At 45.9% G+C, this 27946-nt stretch overlaps 1 protein-coding gene across 1 annotated transcript in view; it reads left to right on the top strand.

Moving 5' to 3' along the window:
• Nucleotides 1–27946, top strand: part of LOC144754231 (butyrophilin subfamily 2 member A1-like) — a 471426-nt gene that overhangs the window by 384760 nt on the left and 58720 nt on the right. Inside the window, exons 8-11 of the mRNA XM_078641822.1 lie at nucleotides 2066–2092; nucleotides 2181–2207; nucleotides 26126–26149; nucleotides 26237–26257. Coding sequence (XP_078497948.1) covers nucleotides 2066–2092; nucleotides 2181–2207; nucleotides 26126–26149; nucleotides 26237–26257 — 99 coding nt within the window. The remainder of the gene's footprint in view (nucleotides 1–2065; nucleotides 2093–2180; nucleotides 2208–26125; nucleotides 26150–26236; nucleotides 26258–27946) is intronic.

The raw sequence follows: 27946 nt of genomic DNA, 5'->3' as shown, positions 1-27946 counted from the left end.
ATTCATAGACATTAATCGCTTTGTTGTTCTGGTTGGATTAGCCCAGGATGCTGAAATGCTTGAAGACATCAATAGAATATTCTCAGTAGTTACCTGCATGACATTATGAGAAATGAAACTCTCCACAGTAACACAACTGAAAAAAGGCAACTTTTGTTTTTCTAATGTGTGGGCTTTGGTGACCCTATTTAGATTCAAGAGAGTCCGAATGCCAGCGATGTTCGCATTTCTGACTATCATTGTCTGTGCTATTTATGTCATGTAAAGCTCTTTTCTCATTTTGATATTTAATAATATTGTGAAAAATATGTTTCTAATTTTTTGCATGCATCATGTAAGTTGAGTCTGCACACAGACACAATGGGCAATGAGCCCCTGAGAAAGTTCACACAGTTTAGGTCTTGTAATGTTCCAAATGCAGATGTATTTGTTCTTTGAAATTGTGAGCAATGGAGTATTAACCCCTTCGCTGCGGCGGCTATTCCGCCTCAGCGCTAAGGGGGCGGGGCGGCCGCGCGGCGGCCGTGCGGCGGGTCCATGCTGGTGACAGAACCGCTCCGTCACCAGCCGCGGTTGAGCTGTGCTGATGACGGAGCGGTTCCGTCATGGCCCCGCCCGCTCAATAGAACGCCCAGCGCAGGCCCGGAATCCGCGCCGCGCAGGCGCGTCGGGCGGGCTATGACGGAACCGCTCCGTCATCAGCACAGCGCCACCGCGGCTGATGACGGAGCGGTTCCGTCATCAGCACGGAAAAGGTTAAATCTGCACAAGTAACACATTTGTTGTCCCTATTGCAGACAATCTCCTGAAGGACAAAGGTATATGAAATTGCATGAAAGAAGGGTGAGAGCAACCACCAATCTGGTCAAGATAGACTATTTATGTTAAACAACTTGTCAGAAGATTGTTACTGCCTATCTTGCATCATCTGTTAAAGAAGATGTTAGGAGCCATATTTTGCTCTAAAGAGGGGCTATCAGCTGGCCTATGTCTACTTTTAACGAACACAGAAGTCCCCTACACAATGAACAAGGATATGCCCACTCTGCACAGCAACAGAAAACACCAATACACACACAAAGGTATTTCAGTCAAATTAGATTCTTCGACTTCAGCTTGAAAATCTTCAAAAATGCCCGTTTTGAAAATCATAACCTATTGTTGGCAATCAGAACAGAAATATAAAAAAAATTTTTTTGCAATTGATCGTAAGTTTACAAATGTCTGAATGCATTGTTTGTTAAATATTTGTGAAGCATTTTTATAATCTGCATTGAATTGAATATATTACTATTTTACAGTCCTCTAACAGTTACAGTTAACCCAGGGCATAGTTCACGTAGTAGTGCTACGCGTAGCTACGCGTAGCTACGCGAAGTGCACTTCGCACTACGCAAGCTACGCGAACTGCGTAGTGCGGTAGGGAAAATGCTGTTCGCACTGATTGCACAGTGCCGGATGCTTGTCCGCACTGTGCAATCATTGCAAACTGCATCTTGCACAGTGCACGCGGTCGTTTTCTGCCGCTCGAGTAGATTTGTACCCGAGCGGCAGCTTTCTCAACACGGACTGGTAGTATCTCATCGCGAGCGGTCGCGAGCAGACGCTACCACTCGCAATGAGAAACCTGACCTCACCGCATTGAGAATCTCACCGGGAGGTTTATTTTCCTCGCTCGCGATCGGCAACTTGATGTTCCTGCTCACGAACGAGGAAAAAGTCTCGCCGGGATGTTATTTTAATCGCTCGCGGTCGCCAACTTGACGTTGAGGGCAGCGAGCAAGCAAAAAATGCCCGCTACGCGACGCGGTTTTGCACTGTGCTACATGCAATTCACGTAGCGCGTAGTTGCGCAAACTACGCACGCTCCGCGAGTGTAGCATAGTCCTACGCCCAGGGTTAGTTATAGTGCAAGGCAACTTGATGTTGTATACTTCAAAATACCATGCCAATGGTTGAGGCATTCTGAGTTTTCCTTTATCTGTCACGTTTCACCAGTATGCAATCAAGAAATTAATTGTACATCCTCAAAACAAGATTACATTATTCTTTTCTATCTTTTCAGTGATAGGTGATTTAATTAACACAATAGGTAAGTTTATAAATGCAGCAATATTAGATGCATCATATATAAAAACGAATTCTAGTGACCTTGTATTAATTTGTTTTTGTGTACTCAGACAAACTACAGAAAGAAAAAGGAAAAGGTGAGTGTGATGTTCTTTCTATTAATATAGCATCTTTGGATGCCTTATGATCTCTTTAAATGGTATTTTGCAGCCCCTGTAAACAGTAAAACATATATCCCAGTTCAAGTTTTCAAGCTTATGTGCCATCAGGAACCTTAGTTATTTCTTCACAGAAGCTCTCAGATTTGGAAATCCTTCATTTCCTACATGCAAGGCCCATAGTCAGAAGTATAATTTTAGAGGGACATGGTCCTCATCTATGAGCAAACATTAAAGCTGTGCGCTATTGGTATGTTCTTTCCCAAATATTTGAAGAGAGAAAAGCATAGTATGCGAGTTTTTAAAGCAAACAATGCTTTTTGGTCATTTTTTATGTGATTACATTAGAATAAATAAATGGATTTTGTTAAGGTTTATTTTATTTATTTATTTATTTATAACAGTTTTCTATAGCGCGACCATTGGGTATCAGAGCGCTTAACAACACATGGTATATAATAAGAACAGCATTAATATACATATAAGTAGCCTGTAACAATATAGTATATATCCGAACGAACATATTAGGGGCAGATGCAAGACTGCCGTCAGTGTCTTCTTGCTGTGGGTCATTATCTATATGATTCCCAGTATGTTATCCCAATGACCCTCACTGTTGAGTCATCGATGGCAAAATGCCTACATACTGGAGGAATTTGTTCATGAGAAACGTCTTAGTTTCCTTCTTGAATGTTGCAGTATTTGAGATCTTTCTGATGTTCGCAGGAAGGGAGTTCCATATTCTAGGGGCTGCACCAGAGAATGATCTCTCATAAGTTTTTTTTTCCTGAAGATAGGTGGTCTCAGCATCAGCAGATTGGCATTCCGGACAGGTCTGTTTCCTCCTGCAATTTTTATTTTCTGGGCAAGATATCTGGGTGTGTTGTGATGAATCGCTTTAAGGGCGATACATGCCATTTTTAGTTGTATCCTGGCTTCATAGGGTAGCCAGTTTAGAGCTTTCAGGTGAGGGGAGATGTGGTCAAATTTCCTCGATCCTGTGATAAGTCTAGCCGCTGCATTGAGGCATGCTTTTAAGGGAGCTGTGGAGATTTTTGGAAGGCCTGCAAGTGTTGTGCATCCATATTCAGTTCTTGAGATCACCAGTGATTGCACTGCTAGTTTTAGGTCGTTCTCTGATAGAAATGACTTCATTTATCTTACGTAGTTCAGATGAAAGCGTGCGTTTTTTGCCATTAATTTGATGTGGGTTTTCATATCAAGGTGTTCATCCAGTGTGATTCCGAGAGACTTAGCTGACCACTGCGCCTGTAACAAGGCCTGGTCGCCCCCTCCTGCTCCTGCTGACGCCGCTTGCAAAGGCAAACCCGTCTGCGCCCGTCCGCGCCTCGACCACGCCCAGCGCCAGGACCCCTGGCCCCCGAGGATGCCAGCCAACACGGCGGACTTACGACCCCACCACCCTCAACGCACTCAACGCTGGCCGGAACCCCGCCTGCTACCGAGCCACCCCGAGACGCACCCACGGACCCTTCACCTGCCAAGACTGCAAATTCACCTGCCTCCGGACCTGCACCGCTCCCCCCAAGCCGAGCCCCAGCAACAGCCACCTCAAGTTCATCCTGCTCAACACCCGCTCCGTCCACAGGCACGCCGTCGAACTCTGGAACCTGCTCGACACAACAGCACCAGACGTCGCCTTCCTCACAGAAACCTGGATGAACGCCTCCTCAGCGCCTGACATCGCCATAGCCATCCCGACGGATACAAGATCACCCGGAGGGACCGCGTCAACCAGACAGGAGGAGGCATCGCCATCGTACACAAGAACACCATCCGCATCTCGACCAACTCCGACGAAACCTTCACCGCCGCCGAACACCTCCACTTCCAGATACACACCGACCCCAAGACCACCCTCAGAGGCACCCTCATCTACAGACCCCCGGGACCATGCACACAATTCAGCGAAGACATCGCAGACTTCATCAGCCCGCACGCCCTCCCCTCCGCTGACTACATCCTCCTAGGGGACCTCAACTTCCACCTGGAGAACAACAATGACAGCAACACCACCACCCTGCTGGACAACCTCGCCAACCTCGGACTCAAGCAACTGGTGAACACCCCCACCCACTACGCCGGCCACACGCTTGACCCCGTCTTCTCATCCAGCAAGCACATCTCTTTCAGCCACTCCACCGGACTCCACTGGACTGACCACAGCTGTGTCCACTTCAGCTTCAGAAGAACCACGACCCACCACCACCCGCAACAGGTTCCTTGCCGGAGCTGGAGCAAGATCACCGCCGAGCAGCTCACCGCCTCCCTCAGCCAGAACCCTCCCACCAGCACAACGGACCCCAACGAAGCAGCCAGCAACCTCACACAGTGGCTGACCGCCTGCGCCGATGACCTCGCACCACTAAAGAACCATCCCAGCAGACCCGGCAGCAAGAAAACCCCCTTTTTCACCGACGAACTCAAGGACTCCAAGAAGAACTGCCACGCCCTCGAGAAAGCCTGGCGGCATGACCAGACCACAGACAACAGGACCGCCCTCAAGCATGCCACTCGCAAACACCACCAGCTGATCCGCGCCACCAAGAAGACAGCACTCAAAGAACGACTGGAAAACAACACCCACGACAGCAAGGAACTCTTCAGCATCGTCAAAGAGTTCTCCAACCCCAGCGCCGGAAACAACGACATCACTCCCTCAGAAGACCTCTGCAACTCACTCGCCTCGTTCTTCCACCGCAAGATCGCCGACATACACAACAGCTTCGATGTACAGACCATGCACCCAACCACCGAACCAACGCCCGCCACCACCACCCTCTGCAACTGGACCCCGATCAGCACCGAAGACACCACCCGCACGATGAACACCATCCACTCCGGATCCCCTACCGACCCCTGCCCCCACCACGTCTTCAACAAGGCCGACGCCATCATCGCACCCCATCTCCGGGACATCATCAACACCTCCTTCCACACCGCCACCTTCCCGGAGAGCTGGAAGCACGCCGAGCTCAGCGCCCTCCTGAAGAAACCAACAGCAGACCCCACCGACCTCAAGAACTTCCGCCCCATCTCGCTCCTCCCTTTTCCTGCCAAAGTGATCGAGAAGACCGTCAACAGACAGCTCGCCGCCTTCCTTGAGACGAACGGATCCCTCGACCCCTCGCAGTCCGGGTTTCGGGCCAACCACAGCACCGAGACCGCCCTGATCGCAGCCACTGACGACATCAGATCCCTGATCGACAACGGGGAAACAGCGACCCTCATCCTCCTGGACCTCTCTGCTGCATTCGACACTGTCTGCCACCGCACCCTAGTGCAGCGCCTCAGCAACATCGGAATCCAAGAGAAGGCACTGGAGTGGATCATCTCATTCCTCGCCGGAAGAACCCAGAGAGTCCACCTCCCCCCGTTCAGATCCGGAGCCACCGAAGTCATCTGCGGCGTACCACAAGGATCATCACTCAGCCCAACCCTCTTCAACGTCTACATGAGCCCCCTCGCAGCCATCGCACGCCAACACAACCTCAACATCATCTCCTATGCCGAAGACACCCAACTGATCCTCTCCCTCACCAACGACCCCGCCACTGCCAGAGCCAGCCTACACAAAGGGATGAAAGACGATCTCTCCTTCAGGAAGCAGCTCAAGACCTGGCTGTTCGAGCAGTAACGTACCCCTCTCCCCCAGCACCTTGAGACCCTTCCGGGTGAGTAGTGCGCTATACAAATGCCGTGATTGATTGATTGATTCGACTAGCGTCGGGGTGCAGTTCAACGCTGTGATCATTTTGGACCATTCTTTCACTTCTGCTTGATTCTTTTGAGGTGCGATGAGTAAGAATTCAGTTCTATTAGCGTTTAGCTTGAGGTGATTGCAAGATAGCCATTTTAGCGACATTTTGAGGGCCTCATTCATAATGGTAGTGTCTTCCAGCGACGCGATCTTGATGTAAAGTTGCGTGTCGTCCGCGTACATATGGTAAGATATTTTAGAATTTCGTAGGATTTCTGTAAGTGGTTCGATGTATAAGTTAAACAGTGAAGGAGATAGAGTTGATCCTTGGGGTGCTCCAATTGTATTTGGGCAAGAAGGGGAAAGAGATTGGTTTACTAGGAATCTCGGAGTTCTATTTTGTAAGAATGATTTGAACCAATTCAATACAGTGCCTGAAATTCCCAACCTGTTGTGAAGTCTGATTAGAAGTTTTTCGTGGTTAACTGTGTCAAACGCCGATGACAAGTCCAGGAGGATGAGTAGACAAGATTGGTTGCGATCTAGTGCTTGAAGTGCATCATCGACTATGTGAAGGATTGCTGTTTCCGTGCTGTGGCCAGTTCTGAATCCCGATTGGCAGTCATCCAATAGAGAGAAGTTGTCTATATGTCTGCTTAACTGATTTTGTACATATCTCTCTATTAATTTGGCAAGAAGAGGGAGGTTGGTCGCTGGGCGATAGTTATTTGGATCAGCCGGGTCTGCTGTGGGTTTTTTGATGATCGGGACTACTTGTCCTGTTTTGAGACAATCTGGGAGGACCCCTTGGGAAAGTGAGGCGTTAATAATTTCAGTCCAGATTGGAATCATTATATGGCTGATTTCTTTCAGGCATTTTGATGGAAGCGGGTCGTTGAAGTGATTGTTTGGTTTAGTGGCAGCGAGCGTTTTGGTAACCTCATTCTGGTCTAGTAATGTGAACGTGTCCCAATATGCCTTGTTTTTTGTCTAATTGTTCGCAGCGTGCTGTGCAGGTTGTGATGATGTTGTATTGTGGTTGGGGTTATCTGCAGCGATCCTGAGTTCTTTTTCCAGTTCGTTGGCTTTGTTGTTGAAAAAAGTTGAGAATTCCTCGCAGCTTAGTTGTGTTTTAGTGACTTCTTGGGCAGATTTTGCCAGTTTATTAGATTGTAGCTTTATAATCTCAAACAGTTTCCGTGGTCTGTTTTTGGCGTTATCCAGTTCCGATCTGATAAATTCCTTTTTTGAATTGATGATCTTTTTATTATATTCCTTTCTGATCCTTCTGAGGGATTTCAGCTCCGGGGAGGACGGGTGTTGTCTGTCTCCATTTTCTTTCTGCACGTCTCAATTTTCGCCTATCTTCGTTCAATATTCCGTTGAACCAAGGGTTTTTAGTCTTCTCCGAGACTCTTTTCAATTTGAGTGGTAAGGTGGAGTTGACTATTTGCGATATTGTGGTCATGTAGTGGTTTGTTAGATCCGTCACATTCTGTACGTTGTCAGGTAGGATGAGGTATTTTTTGCAACTTTCCCTTAGCATATCCATGTTTGAATCTCTGGTTTCACGTATCCATCTTTTCATTTTGCTAGGATGAGTGGTTTTTATCTTCTCCCTTGATGGTATTAAGAATGTTATGGCGTGGTGATCTGACCAGTCGCATGGTACTATTGAGAGGATTGATATGTCATTATTCTTTGAAATAATCCAGTCTAGTGTTGCTCCTTTTTCGTGTGTAGGTTCCAGACAGGCTTGTGATAATTTTAGCTCTGTTAGAAAATCTTTAAAGGCGTTGACCTGTCTGTCGCTGTTGTCGTTCCAGTGTAGATTAAAATCGCCTAGAAATATGTTATTGATGTCTTTGCAAGAATTGGCAGTGATGATCTCCATTAGTTGGTCTATGAAGTTCATATTATTTCCCGGTGGGTGATATATGGCATGTAGGTTGCAGATCAGTTTGTTAGCCGATCTTATATGGAGCCCAAGGTATTCGCATGATTCGAGAGGGTCTGATTGAAATTGGCCAATTTTTAAATTTGATCCGTAGATACAGGCAATACCACCTCCTGACTTTTTTTGTCTGTCAAGTCTCATTATGTTATAGTGCAGGGGCACCAGCAGGTCTAAGACTGGGGACGAGCATTCAGATATCCAAGTTTCGGTAAGGATAGTAACGTCTATTCCCTGATTGATAATGATATCGGCTATGTCAGACGCATGTTTCGTTGCCGATCGGCAGTTGAGCAATAGGCATTTTAAAGATTTTTCTGTATCATCTGTGATCCTATTAGACGTATCGGTGGTTAGTTGGATTTGTTGTAGGTTGTTGAGATTGGGTTTCCTTCCATTTCTCGTGGATGTTCTATTTGCGTCAATCGGTACTCTTTTAATTGCCTGCCCCCTAATGGGGTCCGTCTGCTCATACTCTCTGAGTAGTGCTAGTATTTCTGTTTCTGATAGAGGGTTTTGATTCCTTTCTGGTCTGTTTTGTCTGGTTGACAGTGGCATCACTCTCTTCTTGCTTTTGATTTCGGATGTGTTTAATAGCTGTTTGATGTGTTCTATTTCCGTGTGAGTGTTTTCTGTGATATCACGTAGTTTTTCTATCCCTTTCAAGGCGTTTAATAGATCCAGTGAAAAGATACTGATTTGTGTTTGGATCTCGTGAATTTTTCTCATGATCTTAGGTGACATGATGTGATTCTTAGTCCGTAAGTTTCGGTCTTCACGTTTACCGTTCCTGAATTTCCGTTCTGACCTAGGTCTCGTTGTCTTCTTAATTCTTTCTTTAGATCGTTTTTCTCCTCGGGCTATTTTTGCTGGGATGGATGTTTGGTCTAAGCTTGGTGATCCAGCGTTGTTGTTGATGTTATATGTGTTTCGTGTTCTCTCGATTTCATTCCTTGTCAACTTACTTTCTGTTCCGCATGATGTTCCTGTTTGATTAACCTGTTCCTGGAGGTCTCTGGATGTAGTACTAATTTTTTCAGATCTCCGTCCGTTACTGGTGGAATTTCTAATAGTGGAGATATTGTCAGATGAGTTTGCTGGGATGGACGTTCTGTCTAAGCTTGGTGATCCTGCGTTGTTGTTGATGTTATATGTGTTAGGTGTTTTCTCAGCTTCATTCCTTGCCAACGTACTTACTGTTCCGCATGAGGCTCCTGGTTGCGAAACCTGTTCCTGAAGGTTTCTGAATGGGGTGCAAAATTGTTCCGATCTCCATCGGTTACTGGTGAAGTTTCTAATTGTGGAGGTATTGTCGGATGAGATTAAATTGTCTTCTGACGGGTTCTGAGAATGTAAAGGTCTAGTGACTCTTAATTGCAATGATTGATCTGGTTTCTGGCGTACACTTGTTGTTGTGTCTACTCTCCTGGTGTTGTTGGGTGTGTCTGGGTTGTCTTCTATGTTTCTCAGGTGTATTAGTGGCTTCGTGGACTCTACGTTTCTTTTTAGGAATGAAAAAGAGTTGTCAAACTCTTCCAGGTTGTTGTTAGAGGCTTGGATCAACACTATCCCATTCTTGAAGATAGTAATGCAGAGGTCGGCTCTCAGGTTGGGTGATGCTCTTGTCATATATTTTGTACCATGAGGGATGTTAGTAGTGGATTTTATATAGAGTAACGTTGTAAGGGCATTGCGCCATTTCGCCTTTCTTCTGGTGAAGAATATCATATCTTTAATTATGACTCCTTTAGCCATACACACGGAGATGTCAGAGAACAGTGTGTCAGGGTTTTTTCTCATAATGTTATGCTTACATTTTTTGGCTGCATTTTTAGAAAGATAGGTTGGGTATTTTATGATGTAGGCGTTCCCACTTGTCTGTTCCAGGTAGTTTTCCTCCATTTCTGTGATATGTGGTGAGTACTAAAATACGTTTCCCTTATCTAGTAGGTAAGAGTTTTCTCATAGATTAAATGCAGGATTATAATTATAGAAGTACCTGGATGAGTAAAGATCTCTCTCGCCTGTGCTGCTTAATTTCCGTTATCTATATTAATTTATCTTCCAGGGATATACATCTTCGTATTAATTTAATTTAATTTAATTGTGCTGACTTTTCAAAGCATACTCAATCAACTTTCCGTTCTCTGCCACTTCCCTGCAGACAATGTGTTTTTAGCCTTGAGAAAGCCCCAGGCATGTGTGCCAAAAGACGCAAAACATGTTGACTGCCATTCGTGTGAAGCTCCCAAAAATATTTTGGGTAGAACTTTGAATGTAAAATGTACAAATAAACAAGTGAAAGAATATAAAATTCAGCATAATTCAAAGAAACTTACAAGTAGAAACTTTAGCACTAGTAGCTGGTAGTGAAGTTACTAGTAGTAACTTAACTTTGAGAATACTGAAAAGTAGTAAAGTTAGACTTTTGGTCCTACTTTAACTGTGTGAAGTGGGCCCTAAGTTGGTCGCAAGTCAGAGCAGCTCCAGGTCTTGATAAGTTTTTTGGCAAGCCCTCAGATGTCGGTCTGAGGTCCCATTGACTACTTCAGATGCCATCACACCATCTGCACCGATGGTGCGGAGGGAATTGGAAATGGAACTAAGCGCATCCCCTAATCTCCGCCTTTGCTGCTCCTCTTTCGGCAGTGGAAGATGGCAGCCGCTGGAGGCTGTTCAGTATCCATGCTGCGGGCTTAATCGTGGTGGTTTCAGTGTTTTCGGTGGCTTTGACAATGCAGCCTCAGTGCTTTGGCATCATCCTGAGGAGGCAACATCAGAGGGCAAGTTGCCATATTAGAGAGCTCGCTGAAGCTGAGAGGGGCGGATATCTTGTGAATTAGGGAGGCGAGGCCCTTGGGGACTCTGTATAGCAACGCCATGTAGAGAGCATTACTTCTTCTTGTTTGCTTTGAATCCTGGGCCGCTGCTTTATTTCGATTCATCACAACTTTCGGGAGAACGCTCTCTCCGCTGAGCATGGCACTCGAACTGTGTCATTATTAGTAACATTTACGGACTTTTTTTGGGTCTAGTAGTAAAAGAGCCCCCTCTCTCTGCTCCTATGCAGCCAACATACCTGCGTTCTCAGTGACCGCGGCTTTGTTGCTGATTTCTTCCCTGCTGTTTGGAGAATGCCCTCTCTTCTGAACTGACCTTTCGAACTGTGTCTTTATTAATTATTTTACAGACTTTTTAGGGTCAAGTAAACAAAAGAGTCTCCTCTTCACCTCTTATGTGGCCAGAATATTTGTGACCTCAGCCATTAGGGTGCTCCAAGATAATGCAGGCTAAACAAGCCAAATCATTGAAGACATCAAAGCACTCTAATGAGAACAAGAAAACCTCACTGGGCAAGTTATTGGATGCTCAGAAACATTCTGCCAAGGCTATAGATGCTTCATGTGGGCCATGCATCTCTCTGGGAGAAGACTAGGGAATACCTGCTAATATGTTAAGCCATACACCTGCCTTGGACACTGAGGCTGTTGAGGCCCGATGCACTCCAGAAAGTGAGCTAGGGTCAGAGTCCCAGAGATCAGGGGATACCATTGTTGTACCTACTTGCTCAGTGAGGAAATACAGACATTGCAAGATCAGGTAAAGCATTGGGAGCAAATAGAGCAGGCTACTTAGTGTAGAGAGGTGGATCTAGGAATTATGTGCAATGGGTATTTGGAAAATAGCCAGGAGGGAGTATCATCCTCTGATAATGCTGAAGGAGGGGCCTTGCTATACTCACTGTTCTAGGTCAGTAGGAATAGTATCTAAAGCGGAATTAATACTGCTGGGAGAAGCCAGAAAGAGTCTCCTTGAGGACCTGGCCCAGGTGCTGAATCCCCACCTAAGCGAAATGTTCAAGTGACTAGACTCTCAGTTTCTGACAACCTCTACACAAGAACAATAGGCACGCTGAAACATTCTGCAGGGCATGCCAAGAAGAAGAGCAGCTGAGACAATCACAATGTGAGAGATACTTTCTAACTATACCAGCTGGGGGAGAAGGAGATGCCTCAGGTTTACTGAGTATGTTAGAGGAGGTGTTAAGAGACGTCAAATCAATTAAACCAACACAGTCAAAAATGGCAGATGAATTAAAAGAGCAGTTAGACTCAGTGTGTGTACAACTGGGGAGCCTCTCTAACAGGCTAAATGAGATGGAGCAGAGAGTGTCTGAATGTGAGGATAAGGTTCACTCACTTGAAGAAGGCAATGGAAATCTCAAGAAAGAGCTATGTTGGCTCAAGGAAAAGCAGGAGCAAATGGAGAATCTTGCAAGGAAGTACAATTTATGGATAACTAGAATTCCAGAACGTAGCGATGACGCCATTGGGTGTATACCCTGGGTTAAAAATTTAATAAAGGCTCCTGTGATTCCAGATTATAATCAGACTTGACATTCATGCCGACTCACACATTCCCAGCTCAGGTTGCTGAACAAGCTAACTGTCCTAGGAATATGTTGGTGAACAGTGAAGATGAAAGAATCAAAGGGCGAATACTGGCCAAGGCAATGACGGAGAAGTCATTTAGGATGCCTGATAACTTTGTGTTTCTAATCTTTTCGGATATGACTTCAGAATCCGCTCGAAGGCAAAAAGAGTTTAAGAGCATGATCCCAAGGTTTCAAGCAGCTGAGGCGCAGGCTTAAGCACTTTTTGAAGGAAATGGGAAATAGCATAACTCATACAGAGATGTGTGAGTTGTCGACATTCACTGAGCATCAGGTGCACTTCAGCAAGATAATCCTCTTTAATGTATGTTTTAGCACTTTAAGCAATTTTATGCTATATGTTTGCTTGCAGAAATCTGAGGGAGGCAGAGACTCAAAGGAATATATTGAAGTTTATTTCATATAATACCAATAGGCTAAATAATAAATCGAAAATGTGTGACATTGAAGCATGTATAGAGGAGAGTAATCCGTGCCTTGTGTTATTACAGGAAACCCATATTCCGTCGTACAGGCTAGCGAAGTTCACAGTGTTTAAGAAATGGGCTGGTCATTGAGCCTTCTCACCCACCTTGGCAAACCATAGTGAAGTCAACATTTTTATAGCTCAGAATTCGATTGTGGAAGTTCATGACTGGGTGAGCAACATGGAGGGCAGTTGGTGTTGGGTTAACTGCTCTGTCTCATCGGTCCAATTTTCTTCTATTAACTGTTCTGTCTCTGCAGAGGATAACACTAGGCCATATGAGGAGTTGTTCCAATCTTTATTACAAGTCCTGGATGCGATTTTTATTGGTGGAGATTTTTATTTTCTGCAAAACCCTGAAGTGGACTCCTCTTCAGGTTGTAAAAGATAGCAGAAACCCAAGGTAGCTAAAAACATGCAAAACTATCAAAGGGTCCTGTTTTGTGTTGATCTTTGAGTGAAACCTTCTCAAAAAAGATGGAATTTACATGCTTTTCAGGCAGATTTCGAACTGCCTCTCAGATTGATTTCTCCCTTGTCTCAAAGAACCTGGGTTTTAAATGTCATCAGATATTCCCCAATAGATTTCCGGATCACGCAACTCTTGAGTTTCAGATTTGGGTAAGTGGCAGAAGGCCCAAGTTAAGAGTTGGGTTTTTAATAAATAATGTCTGCAGGAGGGGATATGGGTTAGAGTTTGTAAGGCGGAGATATGCAAGATTTCAAGGTTTGGCTCCACCAAACACCGTGTGGGATGTCTTAAAAGCTTATCTGTAGGGACAGCTGATATATAAATCTTTTACTATTAATAGAAATGCTAAAGAGCAAAAATTGGCCCTGGAGAAACTTGTGCAGGAAACACACGATAAACTTTCCCAGCAATATTCTGAGATGAACAGAAAATGGATCGGTAAAGCTAAGTGCCCATTGAATGACTATTACTATGCAAATTGTTGTATAACTAATGTGGTTACAGGCAGAAGATTAACAAGTACAGTAATTATGTCAGGAAGTTTATGGCTAGGCAAGCCGTTAGGCAAGCAGCCAAGAATTCTAGACATATTTGAACCCCTCCCATTCTCATGACGAGCTCAGCTCGTCATGAGCCACGGTTCTCATGAGCTCATGACGAGCTGAGCTCGTCATGACCTTTAGAATGCTCGCATGCTGGGCAAATTCCCCTGCTGTTCGAGCATTCTAAAGAAACGGGTGTGGTCATGACGAGCTCAGCTCGTCATGAGCACACGAGCACTGTGTTGCATGAGGACCTGAGCTCGTCATGAGCACGGGGGCGCTGTGCGCACCCCCTCTCCCTCCAGCACAATGTGGGAATGTGCCCAGCAGGGAAGGGGTTAAAATGTTCCACAATGTGGTTACTCAGTACAAAACAGGGACATATAAATTAAATCTTTCTGGAACATTAAAACAGGATTTACAACTGTACTCAGGTATTTGATACAGTGGTTCTGGAGATATTCCTGGGTGGGGCTAGATGTGCCTACAGTTTTAGAGGAAGATAGGCAAGAAATGATCAGCCCCTTTTCCAAGGAAGAGATGTTTGAGGTAGTTAAAAGCTTTCTAAATGGACAATGGTTTTCTACCGTAATTCTATAAAGAATTTTTAGAATGTTTTAATAGAGCGTCTGCTTTTAGCTGCTAACTCTATATTAGAAAGAGGTCTCATACCACCCTCTTTTAAATTCAGATTATCTGGTCAGCTTTTTGAAAAAGGAAAGGATGCAGAGGATCTAAATTCATATCGACCAATAACATTATTGAATTCAGACAGCCAATTAATTATTAAATTGCTGGGAAACAGATTTAATGAGATTGGTGCTTAATTATTTATTTATTTATTTATTTTAAGGTTTTATAGAGCGCGTAGTAACCCTAGAGCATCCCAGCGCTAGAACCAGAACTCAGGAGAGGTCAGAATCGAAGGGGGGGGGGGATTTAAGGAAAGAGAAAGGTTTTCAAGGCCTTCCTGAATTGGAGAAGATTAGGTTCAGTTCTCAGTTTCCGAGGAAGGTTGTTCCAGTGTTTGGCCGTGTGGACCGAGAAGCGGCGTCCTCCGGACCGGGCCTTTTTGACTCTGGGAACAGTGATGAAGTTCTCTCCGCCTGAGCGGAGGACCCTACTCGCATTGTAAGGGATGATGAAATCCTTGAGGATGGGTGGGCCTTTGTCATGGAGGGTCTTATGGGCCAGACAGAGGGCCTTGAAAGCCACCCTTTCTCTGACTGGGAGCCAATGCAGGAGCTTCAAGGCTGGCTTTGCCGAGGATCTGGCGGGGGTGTCGGTAAGTAGGCGGGCCGCGGCGTTTTGGACTTTCTGCAGAGTATTGAGGGTGGCTTCGGGGGCACCCAGGTAGATTGCGTTGCAGTAGTCCAGCCTCGCCATAATGAGGCCCTGAATCAGGAGTTTCTTGGAGGTAGCGGGGAGCAGGGGGAAGACCTTTCTGCAGGCCCTAAGGAGTCCAAAGCAGATTCCTGCCGTTTTTTTGGCCTGTGATCTGAAGCTCAGGTCCTAATTAATCAACTAGTATCAGAATGACTTTATTGCTGGGCATCAGTTTGGTTATTTATATGTTAATCAAGTTCCTGCTGCAATCCGTCTACTGGATGTTGTAAAGAATTCAACCTCATGGTCTGGGAGACTCTTTTTCATATTCTGGAGGAATTTAATATACACTCCTAGATTGCGAGGTTGATAGAGAAAATGCATTTGAGAGCAGAGGTAGGGATTACCATTAATGCGCCAGAGGCCGGAACGGTTCGAATATTGTGAGGATCTAGGCAGTGCTGTTGCTTGTCCTTTATGCCTTCTTTAACGAACCTTTGATGATCACAATACGGAAAGATGCTGAGGTTCGCCCTTCAATACCACAGATGGATAAGAGCTATATGAGGATGCTACAATGTTGCTTCTAGATACTATGAAGAGTACGCAGGAAAGAGTGTTTGGGATTAATTTTATGTATCAGGGATTTGGGGTAATAGAACTAATGAAAAGTGAAGTAATGTTATGTAATAGTGAGGCTGAAATTCTGCTTCCATGTATTGCTACCTGTGTGAATGAGCAAATGAAGCATTGTTGGGTATTAGATACACATCTAAACTTGAAGATTTGGTTGAACTAAATTTTGTCCCAGTAGTATTGAAAGTTAAAGTGTTGTTGTACAATGGAATTCAATTCCATTTACCGTTTTAGAGAGGGTGGCATTCAGGGCTGGACTGGCCGTAGCGGGCACCGGGCGTTTCCCCGGTGGGCCGCCGGGGTGTGGGCCGGTTTTGGTGCCCTGCGGGCCGTTTTTGTTACTGGGGGTCAAAAAAATCGTCCTCCTGTAATACAATTGTGCGAAGCCGGCCCTAGCACATCGCTCAGCTGCACCCCTCTCCCATCTAGGGAGGCCCGCCGAGCAGTTTGCCAGGGCCGGTTTCGGTTCCCAGTCCGGCCCTGGTGCCATTGATATATTTGGTACATTCATTTGCTTTTAAGTCTCTAGTATATGGTACCACCTGTAGCCATGGCCTGCAAAATAAATGCTACTTGTGGGCTGTAGCACCCATTGTGCCACCCACTTCAGTAGGAGTGCAAAACATGTCTCTAGGCCTGACACTGCAACCTGCAAAAAACACAGTTGATGGACAGAATGTAGAACAATGTCATACATTCACCCCAGTACAAGGATCTGGGCCTCAATCCATCATTTTTTTGCACTCCACACCACCCTGGGTTAGACACTGGCTATATGCCAATCAGCTCTGACCCTGTGCCTCATGGGAACAGTCCAGTCCGAACTACCAAGCCATGCCTTTCCCAGACCGGAATCATGCATCCAAGGACCGGTTTCTGGCTATCAGCCTTCATCAGCCTGGATAGCTTGACTCCAGTGGTGTGGCGAGCCTGGGACTCACGTCTGAGCATACCCAGCCCACTCGGGGTGAAAATTGCAAAAAACACAGTTGATGGACAGAATGTAGAACAATGTCATACATTCACCCCAGTACAAGGATCTGGGCCTCAATCCATCGTTTTTTTTGCACTCCACACCACCCTGGGTTAGACACTGACTATATGCAAATCAGCTCTGACCCTGTGCCTCATGGGAACAGTCCAGTCCGAACTACCAAGCCATGCCTTTCCCAGACCGGAATCAAGCATCCAAGGACCGGTTTCTGGCTATCCGCCTTCATCAGCCTGGATAGCTTGACTCCAGTGGTGTGGAGAGCCTGGGACTCACGTCTGAGCATACCCAGCCCACTCGGGGTGAAAATTGCAAAAAACACAGTTGATGGACAGAATGTAGAACAATGTCATACATTCACCCCAGTACAAGGATCTGGGCCTCAATCCATCGTTTTTTTTGCACTCCACACCACCCTGGGTTAGACACTGACTATATGCAAATCAGCTCTGACCCTGTGCCTCATGGGAACAGTCCAGTCCGAACTACCAAGCCATGCCTGTCCCAGACCGGAATCAAGCATCCAAGGACCGGTTTCTGGCTATCAGCCTTCATCAGCCTGGATAGCTTGACTCCAGTGGTGTGGAGAGCCTGGAACTCACGTCTGAGCATACCCAGCCCACTCGGGGTGAAAATTGCAAAAAACACAGTTGATGGACAGAATGTAGTACAATGTCATACATTCACCCCAGTACAAGGATCTGGGCCTAAATCCATCGTTTTTTTGCACTCCACACCACCCTGGGTTAGACACTGGCTATATGCCAATCAGCTCTGACCCTGTGCCTCATGGGAACAGTCCAGTCCGAACTACCAAGCCATGCCTTTCCCAGACCGGAATCAAGCATCCAAGGACCGGTTTCTGGCTATCAGCCTTCATCAGCCTGGATAGCTTGACTCCAGTGGTGTGGCGAGCCTGGGACTCACGTCTGAGCATACCTAGCCCACTCGGGGTGAAAATTGCAAAAAACACAGTTGATGGACAGAATATAGAACAATGTCATACATTCACCCCAGTACAAGGATCTGGGCCTAAATCCATCGTTTTTTTGCACTCCACACCACCCTGGGTTAGACACTGGCTATATGCAAATCAGCTCTGACCCTGTGCCTCATGGGAACAGTCCAGTCCGAACTACCAAGCCATGCCTTTCCCAGACCGGAATCAAGCATCCAAGGACCGGTTTCTGGCTATCCGCCTTCATCAGCCTGGATAGCTTGACTCCAGTGGTGTGGAGAGCCTGGGACTCACGTCTGAGCATACCCAGCCCACTCGGGGTGAAAATTGCAAAAAACACAGTTGATGGACAGAATGTTATGTTAAAATGTTATGTTAAAAAGTCTTGTAACACGCACGTACACCGAAACGGTTTCTTGGCGCTCATGACAAACACAACGGACAAGGGCAGGTGATTACTCAAAGCAGTTTTAAAAAGGAACGTTTTTAATGACTTACGAAAGGACTCATAAGAGGGACAGTGACGAAAAGAGGAAGGGAGAGAATTCCAACAAGAAGGACCTAAAAAGGAAAAGCGCATACCACCATGTTTCTTGCGATGGTTGAGGGGAATACACAGAAGATTGTCGGCGGAAGAACGCAAGTGGCGAGTTGGTACATACCGCCTTAGTTTGGAAGAGATAAAGGCGGGCGCCCGATTGTGGAGAGCTTTAAAAATGGTGCAACCGAGTTTAAAGGTGCACCGTTTGGCCACTGGAAGCCAGTGGAGACTCCTCAGCAAAGGTGAGACATGCTGATGTTTGGGCTGATGGAAGACCAAACGGGCAGCCTGATTCTGGATCAGTTGGAGTCTCTGGAGTTGGTAGCCAGGAATCCCCACATATAAGATATTAGCAAAGTCAACCCTGGAGATGACTAGGGCCAAGATGACTAGGATGAGTGCCTCTCTGGTGAGGAATCGACAGATCTTGCGGATCCTGCGCAGGTGGAAGAAGCAGGATGATGTTACTGCCGAGATCTGCGATTTCATGGATAGATCACCAGAGATGACAACTCCAAGGCTTTTTACAGTGCTGACCGGGCAAGGAGGGGCGCCAAGAGAAGAGGGCCAAAAACTGTCATCCCACGGATTGGTCGGTCCACCCACCAGGACGAGTTCCGTCTTGGACGGATTTAACTTGAGCTGGCTGTGGGCCATCCAATCAGAGATATATAACATGGTGGTTTGAAAATTAGTGCGGGAAGAGGGAGAAGTGTCCAAAGGAAAAATCAACTGCAGGTCGTCTGCGTAGTTATAGATGGTGGCAGGGGAATGACAAAGAGAGACCATAAGGGCTTGCATATATAAATTAAAAAGAATGTAGAACAATGTCATACATTCACCCCAGTACAAGGATCTGGGCCTAAATCCATCGTTTTTTTGCACTCCACACCACCCTGGGTTAGACACTGACTATATACAAATCAGCTCTGACCCTGTGCCTCATGGGACCAGTCCGGTCCGAACTACCAAGCCATGCCTTTCCCAGACCGGAATCAAGCATCCAAGGACCGGTTTCTGGCTATCAGCCTTCATCAGCCTGGATAGCTTGACTCCAGTGGTGTGGAGAGCCTGGGACTCACGTCTGAGCATACCCAGCCCACTCGGGGTGAAAATTGCAAAAAACACAGTTGATGGACAGAATGTAGTACAATGTCATACATTCACCCCAGTACAAGGATCTGGGCCTAAATCCATCGTTTTTTTGCACTCCACACCACCCTGGGTTAGACACTGGCTATATGCCAATCAGCTCTGACCCTGTGCCTCATGGGAACAGTCCAGTCCGAACTACCAAGCCATGCCTTTCCCAGACCCGAATCAAGCATCCAAGGACCGGTTTCTGGCTATCAGCCTTCATCAGCCTGAATAGCTTGACTCCAGTGGTGTGGCGAGCCTGGGACTCACGTCTGAGCATACCTAGCCCACTCGGGGTGAAAATTGCAAAAAACACAGTTGATGGACAGAATATAGAACAATGTCATACATTCACCCCAGTACAAGGATCTGGGCCTAAATCCATCGTTTTTTTGCACTCCACACCACCCTGGGTTAGACACTGGCTATATGCAAATCAGCTCTGACCCTGTGCCTCATGGGAACAGTCCAGTCCGAACTACCAAGCCATGCCTTTCCCAGACCGGAATCAAGCATCCAAGGACCGGTTTCTGGCTATCCGCCTTCATCAGCCTGGATAGCTTGACTCCAGTGGTGTGGAGAGCCTGGGACTCACGTCTGAGCATACCCAGCCCACTCGGGGTGAAAATTGCAAAAAACACAGTTGATGGACAGAATGTAGAACAATGTCATACATTCACCCCAGTACAAGGATCCGGGCCTCAATCCATCGTTTTTTTTGCACTCCACACCACCCTGGGTTAGACACTGACTATATGCAAATCAGCTCTGACCCTGTGCCTCATGGGAACAGTCCAGTCCGAACTACCAAGCCATGCCTTTCCCAGAACGGAATCAAGCATCCAAGGACCGGTTTCTGGCTATCAGCCTTCATCAGCCTGGATAGCTTGACTCCAGTGGTGTGGAGAGCCTGGGACTCACGTCTGAGCATACCCAGCCCATTCGGTGTAAAAATTGCAAAAAACACAGTTGATGGACAGAATGTAGAACAATGTCATACATTCACCCCAGTACAAGGATCTGGGCCTAAATCCATCGTTTTTTTGCACTCCACACCACCCTGGGTGAGACACTGGCTATATGCAAATCAGCCCTGACCCTGTGCCTCATGGGAACAGTCCAGTCCGAACTACCAAGCCATGCCTTTCCCAGACCGGAATAAAGCATCCAAGGACCGGTTTCTGGCTATCAGCCTTCATCAGCCTGGATAGCCTGACTCCAGTGGTGTGGAGAGCCTGGGACACACGTCTGAGCATACCCAGCCCACTCGGGGTGAAAATTGCAAAAAACACAGTTGATGGACAGAATGTAGAACAATGTCATACATTCACCCCAGTACAAGGATCTGGGCCTAAATCCATCATTTTCTTGCACTCCACACCACCCTGGGTTAGACACTGGCTATATGCAAATCAGCTCTGACACTGTGCCTCATGGGAACAGTCCAGTCCGAACTACCAAGCCATGCCTTTCCCAGACCGGAATCAAGCATCCAAGGGCCGGTTTCTGGCTATCAGCCTTCATCAGCCTGGATAGCTTGACTTAACACTGCAACCTGGCTGTGCAGTGTTAAACTTCCATTTCAACATGGCAGAATGAACCTTTGCCAGGCCTAAACCTTCCATTTTAATACTTATAAGTCACCCCTAGGGTAGGCAGGAAAAGCCCTTATAGTGGAAAGTAACTTGATGTCATATACTTCAAAATAAAATGCCAATGATTTAGAGATTTTAGAAAAGTATAATGAATGTGAATGTGATAGGTCAGTTTGAATCATGTAAAATATCTACGAGTATATGAACAGAAATATTTTATGGGAATGACAAAGAGAGACCATAAGGGGTTGCATATATAAATTAAAAAGAATGTAGATCAATGTCATACATTCACCCCAGTACAAGGATCTGGGCCTAAATCCATCGTTTTTTTGCACTCCACACCACCCTGGGTTAGACACTGGCTATATGCCAATCAGCTCTGACCCTGTGCCTCATGGGAACAGTCCAGTCCGAACTACCAAGCCATGCCTTTCCCAGACCGGAATCAAGCATCCAAGGACCGGTTTCTGGCTATCAGCCTTCATCAGCCTGGATAGCTTGACTCCAGTGGTGTGGCGAGCCTGGGACTCACGTCTGAGCATACCTAGCCCACTCGGGGTGAAAATTGCAAAAAACACAGTTGATGGACAGAATATAGAACAATGTCATAAATTCACCCCAGTACAAGGATCTGGGCCTAAATCCATCGTTTTTTTGCACTCCACACCACCCTGGGTTAGACACTGGCTATATGCAAATCAGCTCTGACCCTGTGCCTCATGGGAACAGTCCAGTCCGAACTACCAAGCCATGCCTTTCCCAGACCGGAATCAAGCATCCAAGGACCGGTTTCTGGCTATCCGCCTTCATCAGCCTGGATAGCTTGACTCCAGTGGTGTGGAGAGCCTGGGACTCACGTCTGAGCATACCCAGCCCACTCGGGGTGAAAATTGCAAAAAACACAGTTGATGGACAGAATGTAGAACAATGTCATACATTCACCCCAGTACAAGGATCCGGGCCTCAATCCATCGTTTTTTTTGTACTCCACACCACCCTGGGTTAGACACTGACTATATGCAAATCAGCTCTGACCCTGTGCCTCATGGGAACAGTCCAGTCCGAACTACCAAGCCATGCCTTTCCCAGAACGGAATCAAGCATCCAAGGACCGGTTTCTGGCTATCAGCCTTCATCAGCCTGGATAGCTTGACTCCAGTGGTGTGGAGAGCCTGGGACTCACGTCTGAGCATACCCAGCCCACTCGGGGTGAAAATTGCAAAAAACACAGTTGATGGACAGAATGTAGTACAATGTCATACATTCACCCCAGTACAAGGATCTGGGCCTAAATCCATCGTTTTTTTGCACTCCACACCACCCTGGGTTAGACACTGGCTATATGCCAATCAGCTCTGACCCTGTGCCTCATGGGAACAGTCCAGTCCGAACTACCAAGCCATGCCTTTCCCAGACCGGATTCAAGCATCCAAGGACCGGTTTCTGGCTATCAGCCTTCATCAGCCTGAATAGCTTGACTCCAGTGGTGTGGCGAGCCTGGGACTCACGTCTGAGCATACCTAGCCCACTCGGGGTGAAAATTGCAAAAAACACAGTTGATGGACAGAATATAGAACAATGTCATACATTCACCCCAGTACAAGGATCTGGGCCTAAATCCATCGTTTTTTTGCACTCCACACCACCCTGTGTTAGACACTGGCTATATGCAAATCAGCTCTGACCCTGTGCCTCATGGGAACAGTCCAGTCCGAACTACCAAGCCATGCCTTTCCCAGACCGGAATCAAGCATCCAAGGACCGGTTTCTGGCTATCCGCCTTCATCAGCCTGGATAGCTTGACTCCAGTGGTGTGGAGAGCCTGGGACTCACGTCTGAGCATACCCAGCCCACTCGGGGTGAAAATTGCAAAAAAAACAGTTGATGGACAGAATGTAGAACAATGTCATACATTCACCCCAGTACAAGGATCCGGGCCTCAATCCATCGTTTTTTTTGCACTCCACACCACCCTGGGTTAGACACTGACTATATGCAAATCAGCTCTGACCCTGTGCCTCATGGGAACAGTCCAGTCCGAACTACCAAGCCATGCCTTTCCCAGAACGGAATCAAGCATCCAAGGACCGGTTTCTGGCTATCAGCCTTCATCAGCCTGGATAGCTTGACTCCAGTGGTGTGGAGAGCCTGGGACTCACGTCTGAGCATACCCAGCCCACTCGGGGTAAAAATTGCAAAAAACACAGTTGATGGACAGAATGTAGAACAATGTCATACATTCACCCCAGTACAAGGATCTGGGCCTAAATCCATCGTTTTTTTGCACTCCACACCACCCTGGGTGAGACACTGGCTATATGCAAATCAGCCCTGACCCTGTGCCTCATGGGAACAGTCCAGTCCGAACTACCAAGCCATGCCTTTCCCAGACCGGAATAAAGCATCCAAGGACCGGTTTCTGGCTATCAGCCTTCATCAGCCTGGATAGCCTGACTCCAGTGGTGTGGAGAGCCTGGGACACACGTCTGAGCATACCCAGCCCACTCGGGGTGAAAATTGCAAAAAACACAGTTGATGGACAGAATGTAGAACAATGTCATACATTCACCCCAGTACAAGGATCTGGGCCTAAATCCATCATTTTTTTGCACTCCACACCACCCTGGGTTAGACACTGGCTATATGCAAATCAGCTCTGACACTGTGCCTCATGGGAACAGTCCAGTCCGAACTACCAAGCCATGCCTTTCCCAGACCGGAATCAAGCATCCAAGGGCCGGTTTCTGGCTATCAGCCTTCATCAGCCTGGATAGCTTGACTTAACACTGCAACCTGGCTGTGCAGTGTTAAACTTCCATTTCAACATGGCAGAATGAACCTTTGCCAGGCCTAAACCTTCCATTTTAATACTTATAAGTCACCCCTAGGGTAGGCAGGAAAAGCCCTTATAGTGGAAAGTAACTTGATGTCATATACTTCAAAATAAAATGCCAATGATTTAGAGATTTTAAAAAAGTATAATGAATGTGAATGTGATAGGTCAGTTTGAATCATGTAAAATATCTACGAGTATATGAACAGAAATATTTTATGGGAATGACAAAGAGAGACCATAAGGGGTTGCATATATAAATTAAAAAGAATGTAGAACAATGTCATACATTCACCCCAGTACAAGGATCTGGGACTAAATCCATCGTTTTTTTGCACTCCACACCACCCTGGGTTAGACACTGGCTATATGCCAATCAGCTCTGACCCTGTGCCTCATGGGAACAGTCCAGTCCGAACTACCAAGCCATGCCTTTCCCAGACCGGAATCAAGCATCCAAGGACCGGTTTCTGGCTATCAGCCTTCATCAGCCTGGATAGCTTGACTCCAGTGGTGTGGCGAGCCTGGGACTCACGTCTGAGCATACCTAGCCCACTCGGGGTGAAAATTGCAAAAAACACAGTTGATGGACAGAATATAGAACAATGTCATACATTCACCCCAGTACAAGGATCTGGGCCTAAATCCATCGTTTTTTTGCACTCCACACCACCCTGGGTTAGACACTGGCTATATGCAAATCAGCTCTGACCCTGTGCCTCATGGGAACAGTCCAGTCCGAACTACCAAGCCATGCCTTTCCCAGGCCGGAATCAAGCATCCAAGGACCGGTTTCTGGCTATCCGCCTTCATCAGCCTGGATAGCTTGACTCCAGTGGTGTGGAGAGCCTGGGACTCACGTCTGAGCATACCCAGCCCACTCGGGGTGAAAATTGCAAAAAACACAGTTGATGGACAGAATGTAGAACAATGTCATACATTCACCCCAGTACAAGGATCCGGGCCTCAATCCATCGTTTTTTTTGTACTCCACACCACCCTGGGTTAGACACTGACTATATGCAAATCAGCTCTGACCCTGTGCCTCATGGGAACAGTCCAGTCCGAACTACCAAGCCATGCCTTTCCCAGAACGGAATCAAGCATCCAAGGACCGGTTTCTGGCTATCAGCCTTCATCAGCCTGGATAGCTTGACTCCAGTGGTGTGGAGAGCCTGGGACTCACGTCTGAGCATACCCAGCCCACTCGGGGTAAAAATTGCAAAAAACACAGTTGATGGACAGAATGTAGAACAATGTCATACATTCACCCCAGTACAAGGATCTGGGCCTAAATCCATCGTTTTTTTGCACTCCACACCACCCTGGGTGAGACACTGGCTATATGCAAATCAGCCCTGACCCTGTGCCTCATGGGAACAGTCCAGTCCGAACTACCAAGCCATGCCTTTCCCAGACCGGAATAAAGCATCCAAGGACCGGTTTCTGGCTATCAGCCTTCATCAGCCTGGATAGCCTGACTCCAGTGGTGTGGAGAGCCTGGGACACACGTCTGAGCATACCCAGCCCACTCGGGGTGAAAATTGCAAAAAACACAGTTGATGGACAGAATGTAGAACAATGTCATACATTCACCCCAGTACAAGGATCTGGGCCTAAATCCATCATTTTTTTGCACTCCACACCACCCTGGGTTAGACACTGGCTATATGCAAATCAGCTCTGACACTGTGCCTCATGGGAACAGTCCAGTCCGAACTACCAAGCCATGCCTTTCCCAGACCGGAATCAAGCATCCAAGGGCCGGTTTCTGGCTATCAGCCTTCATCAGCCTGGATAGCTTGACTTAACACTGCAACCTGGCTGTGCAGTGTTAAACTTCCATTTCAACATGGCAGAATGAACCTTTGCCAGGCCTAAACCTTCCATTTTAATACTTATAAGTCACCCCTAGGGTAGGCAGGAAAAGCCCTTATAGTGGAAAGTAACTTGATGTCATATACTTCAAAATAAAATGCCAATGATTTAGAGATTTTAGAAAAGTATAATGAATGTGAATGTGATAGGTCAGTTTGAATCATGTAAAATATCTACGAGTATATGAACAGAAATATTTTATGAGTATGACATAACAGACATTTTGTTTTGCAAAAACTAATAAAATATTTAGAAAATCCTCATTGGTAGCTGGTACTACCCGTTCTTAGTTTTCCTTTATCTGTCTATTTTCATCAGCAGGCAGTGCAGAAATAAATTACACATCCTCAAAACAAAATTAAAGTATTTTTCTCTATCTTTTTTCTAATAGGTGATTTAATTAAAGCAGCAAGAGGTAAGTTTATAAACTGAGCAATCATAGATGGATCTTATATAAAAACAAATTCTAGTGAGCTTATATTAATTTTTTTTGTGTACACAGACAAACTCCAAAAAGAAAAAGGTGAGTGTGATGGTCTTTCTATTAATATAGCGGCACTGGATGCTTTATTGTCTCTTCACGTGGTATTTTGCTGTCACTGTACACAGTAGTTAGTTTATAAAGACAGGTGCCTCTGAAAACCATAAATTACAACTTTTCTTTTTAGCCTGCAAAAGTCCTTTTTATTGACTTTGGGCAACCATTTCTTTTTTATTTTTACTTCAAGCCTTTTTTGTTTGTTTGACGTTTCATACATCTGAAGGCTTTTTGTTTCTTTTTTTTCATTTTTTTTCTTTTCAATACATGAAAACAGTTATATCACAATACACTTATGTATATAGAAAATACATCATTATTACAATTGCACATACGCCGCAAGTGATTAAACCAAAAAGTAATATTTACAATTAGATACCACTCTTTTTACCCATATAAGGGATACATTTCAAAAGTCCTATAGTTTTCAATGATGTTTCCTGGGACCAAAGCTGCCTAAGTCCTCAAAGTGTCCTAATTTTGTATGGTCCTAAATAGGGTCGGAGGTTTAGTTTTACAGTCTCTTGCAAAGGAACTTGAACGTTTTCCACTCAACTGCCCTGACGGGGTCAGTGTTTCTTTTTCTTGGATTCCTTCAAACCTCTATCTGTTTCCTACCAACGCGTTTCGACCTTATGTTTATGGGACCAGAAACTTCAAGTTTAAAAGGTCTTCATCAGGGCTCTACTTTATTTTAGTAGAACATCGTATGTACCTATCTACAATGACGCTCTCACGCGTCTGTTCCACTTTTTTTTATATATATTTGGTTTTAATGTGTTTCTATTGTTTCTATTCTTTACGAAGGTGGATGCCGATATGTGTAGGAAGACAAGAGTATTCGGTGTTTCTTAAGTTCGTACTCTTATTTTTGAAGTTTTTGGCACCTTCTGTTTTTGCTTTTCAGATTCCAGTTTTCGATTCTCTGGGCTGCTACTTCCTTTCGCTCTCGGTGCTCTGTCTGTCCTTCGTCGGAACTGGAGGAATGTCATTTCCCAGCCCAGAGAATCGAAAACTGGAATCTGAAAACCAGTTTTTGGGTCAATTCTTTTTATTTTAACTAGTACCTGTATTTTCCTTCATTCTTTTGTCCCCTGATGACAGGTAAAATCTGAGCCAAACATTAGTGGAGCTCTGAAAATGATCTTATCTGCTTGCTTCCTCAGAATCATTGACCTTGATTCTCCAAATGCAAGGGGTAGCAGAACTGCCATCTCTACCTTTGATCTCAGTGACATCATAGAAATTGAACACAATCTTGGCAGAAAGTGACTTCACAGAACTTTATTTTTTTTTACGTCTTTTCATTAAATAAGCACACCTGACAGTAAGTACATTCTGGGCAAATGCTTCACTACCAATTCCACTTGTCAACATTTGTTACATGCCGCACAAAATCCCTACGACAAGGCATGATCCAGTACAACTTTATACATTGCAGTATTCTATCTCCCTCAATTCCCACACACACTTGAATAACCCGTGATTAAAGTCCCTTCTACTGTACCCAGCTTCCCCATATCTAATCCCACTTCTTTGGGCACCCCCTACCCTTGTAAACCACCTTCTCAGTATTACAACACCAATCTAGATCTTCCTGTCATTTCAGCATGCTTGGGGTTTGGCTCCCACCACTCCCTTGCTATGTGCCGTTTAGCAACTATGCTAGCTAAC

Source organism: Lissotriton helveticus, chromosome 5_1 (assembly GCF_964261635.1).
Source record: "Lissotriton helveticus chromosome 5_1, aLisHel1.1, whole genome shotgun sequence".
Taxonomy (NCBI): Eukaryota; Metazoa; Chordata; class Amphibia; order Caudata; family Salamandridae; genus Lissotriton; species Lissotriton helveticus.
The sequence above is the reverse complement of the archived record's forward strand: the minus strand, read 5'-3'. Positions and strand labels throughout refer to the sequence as shown.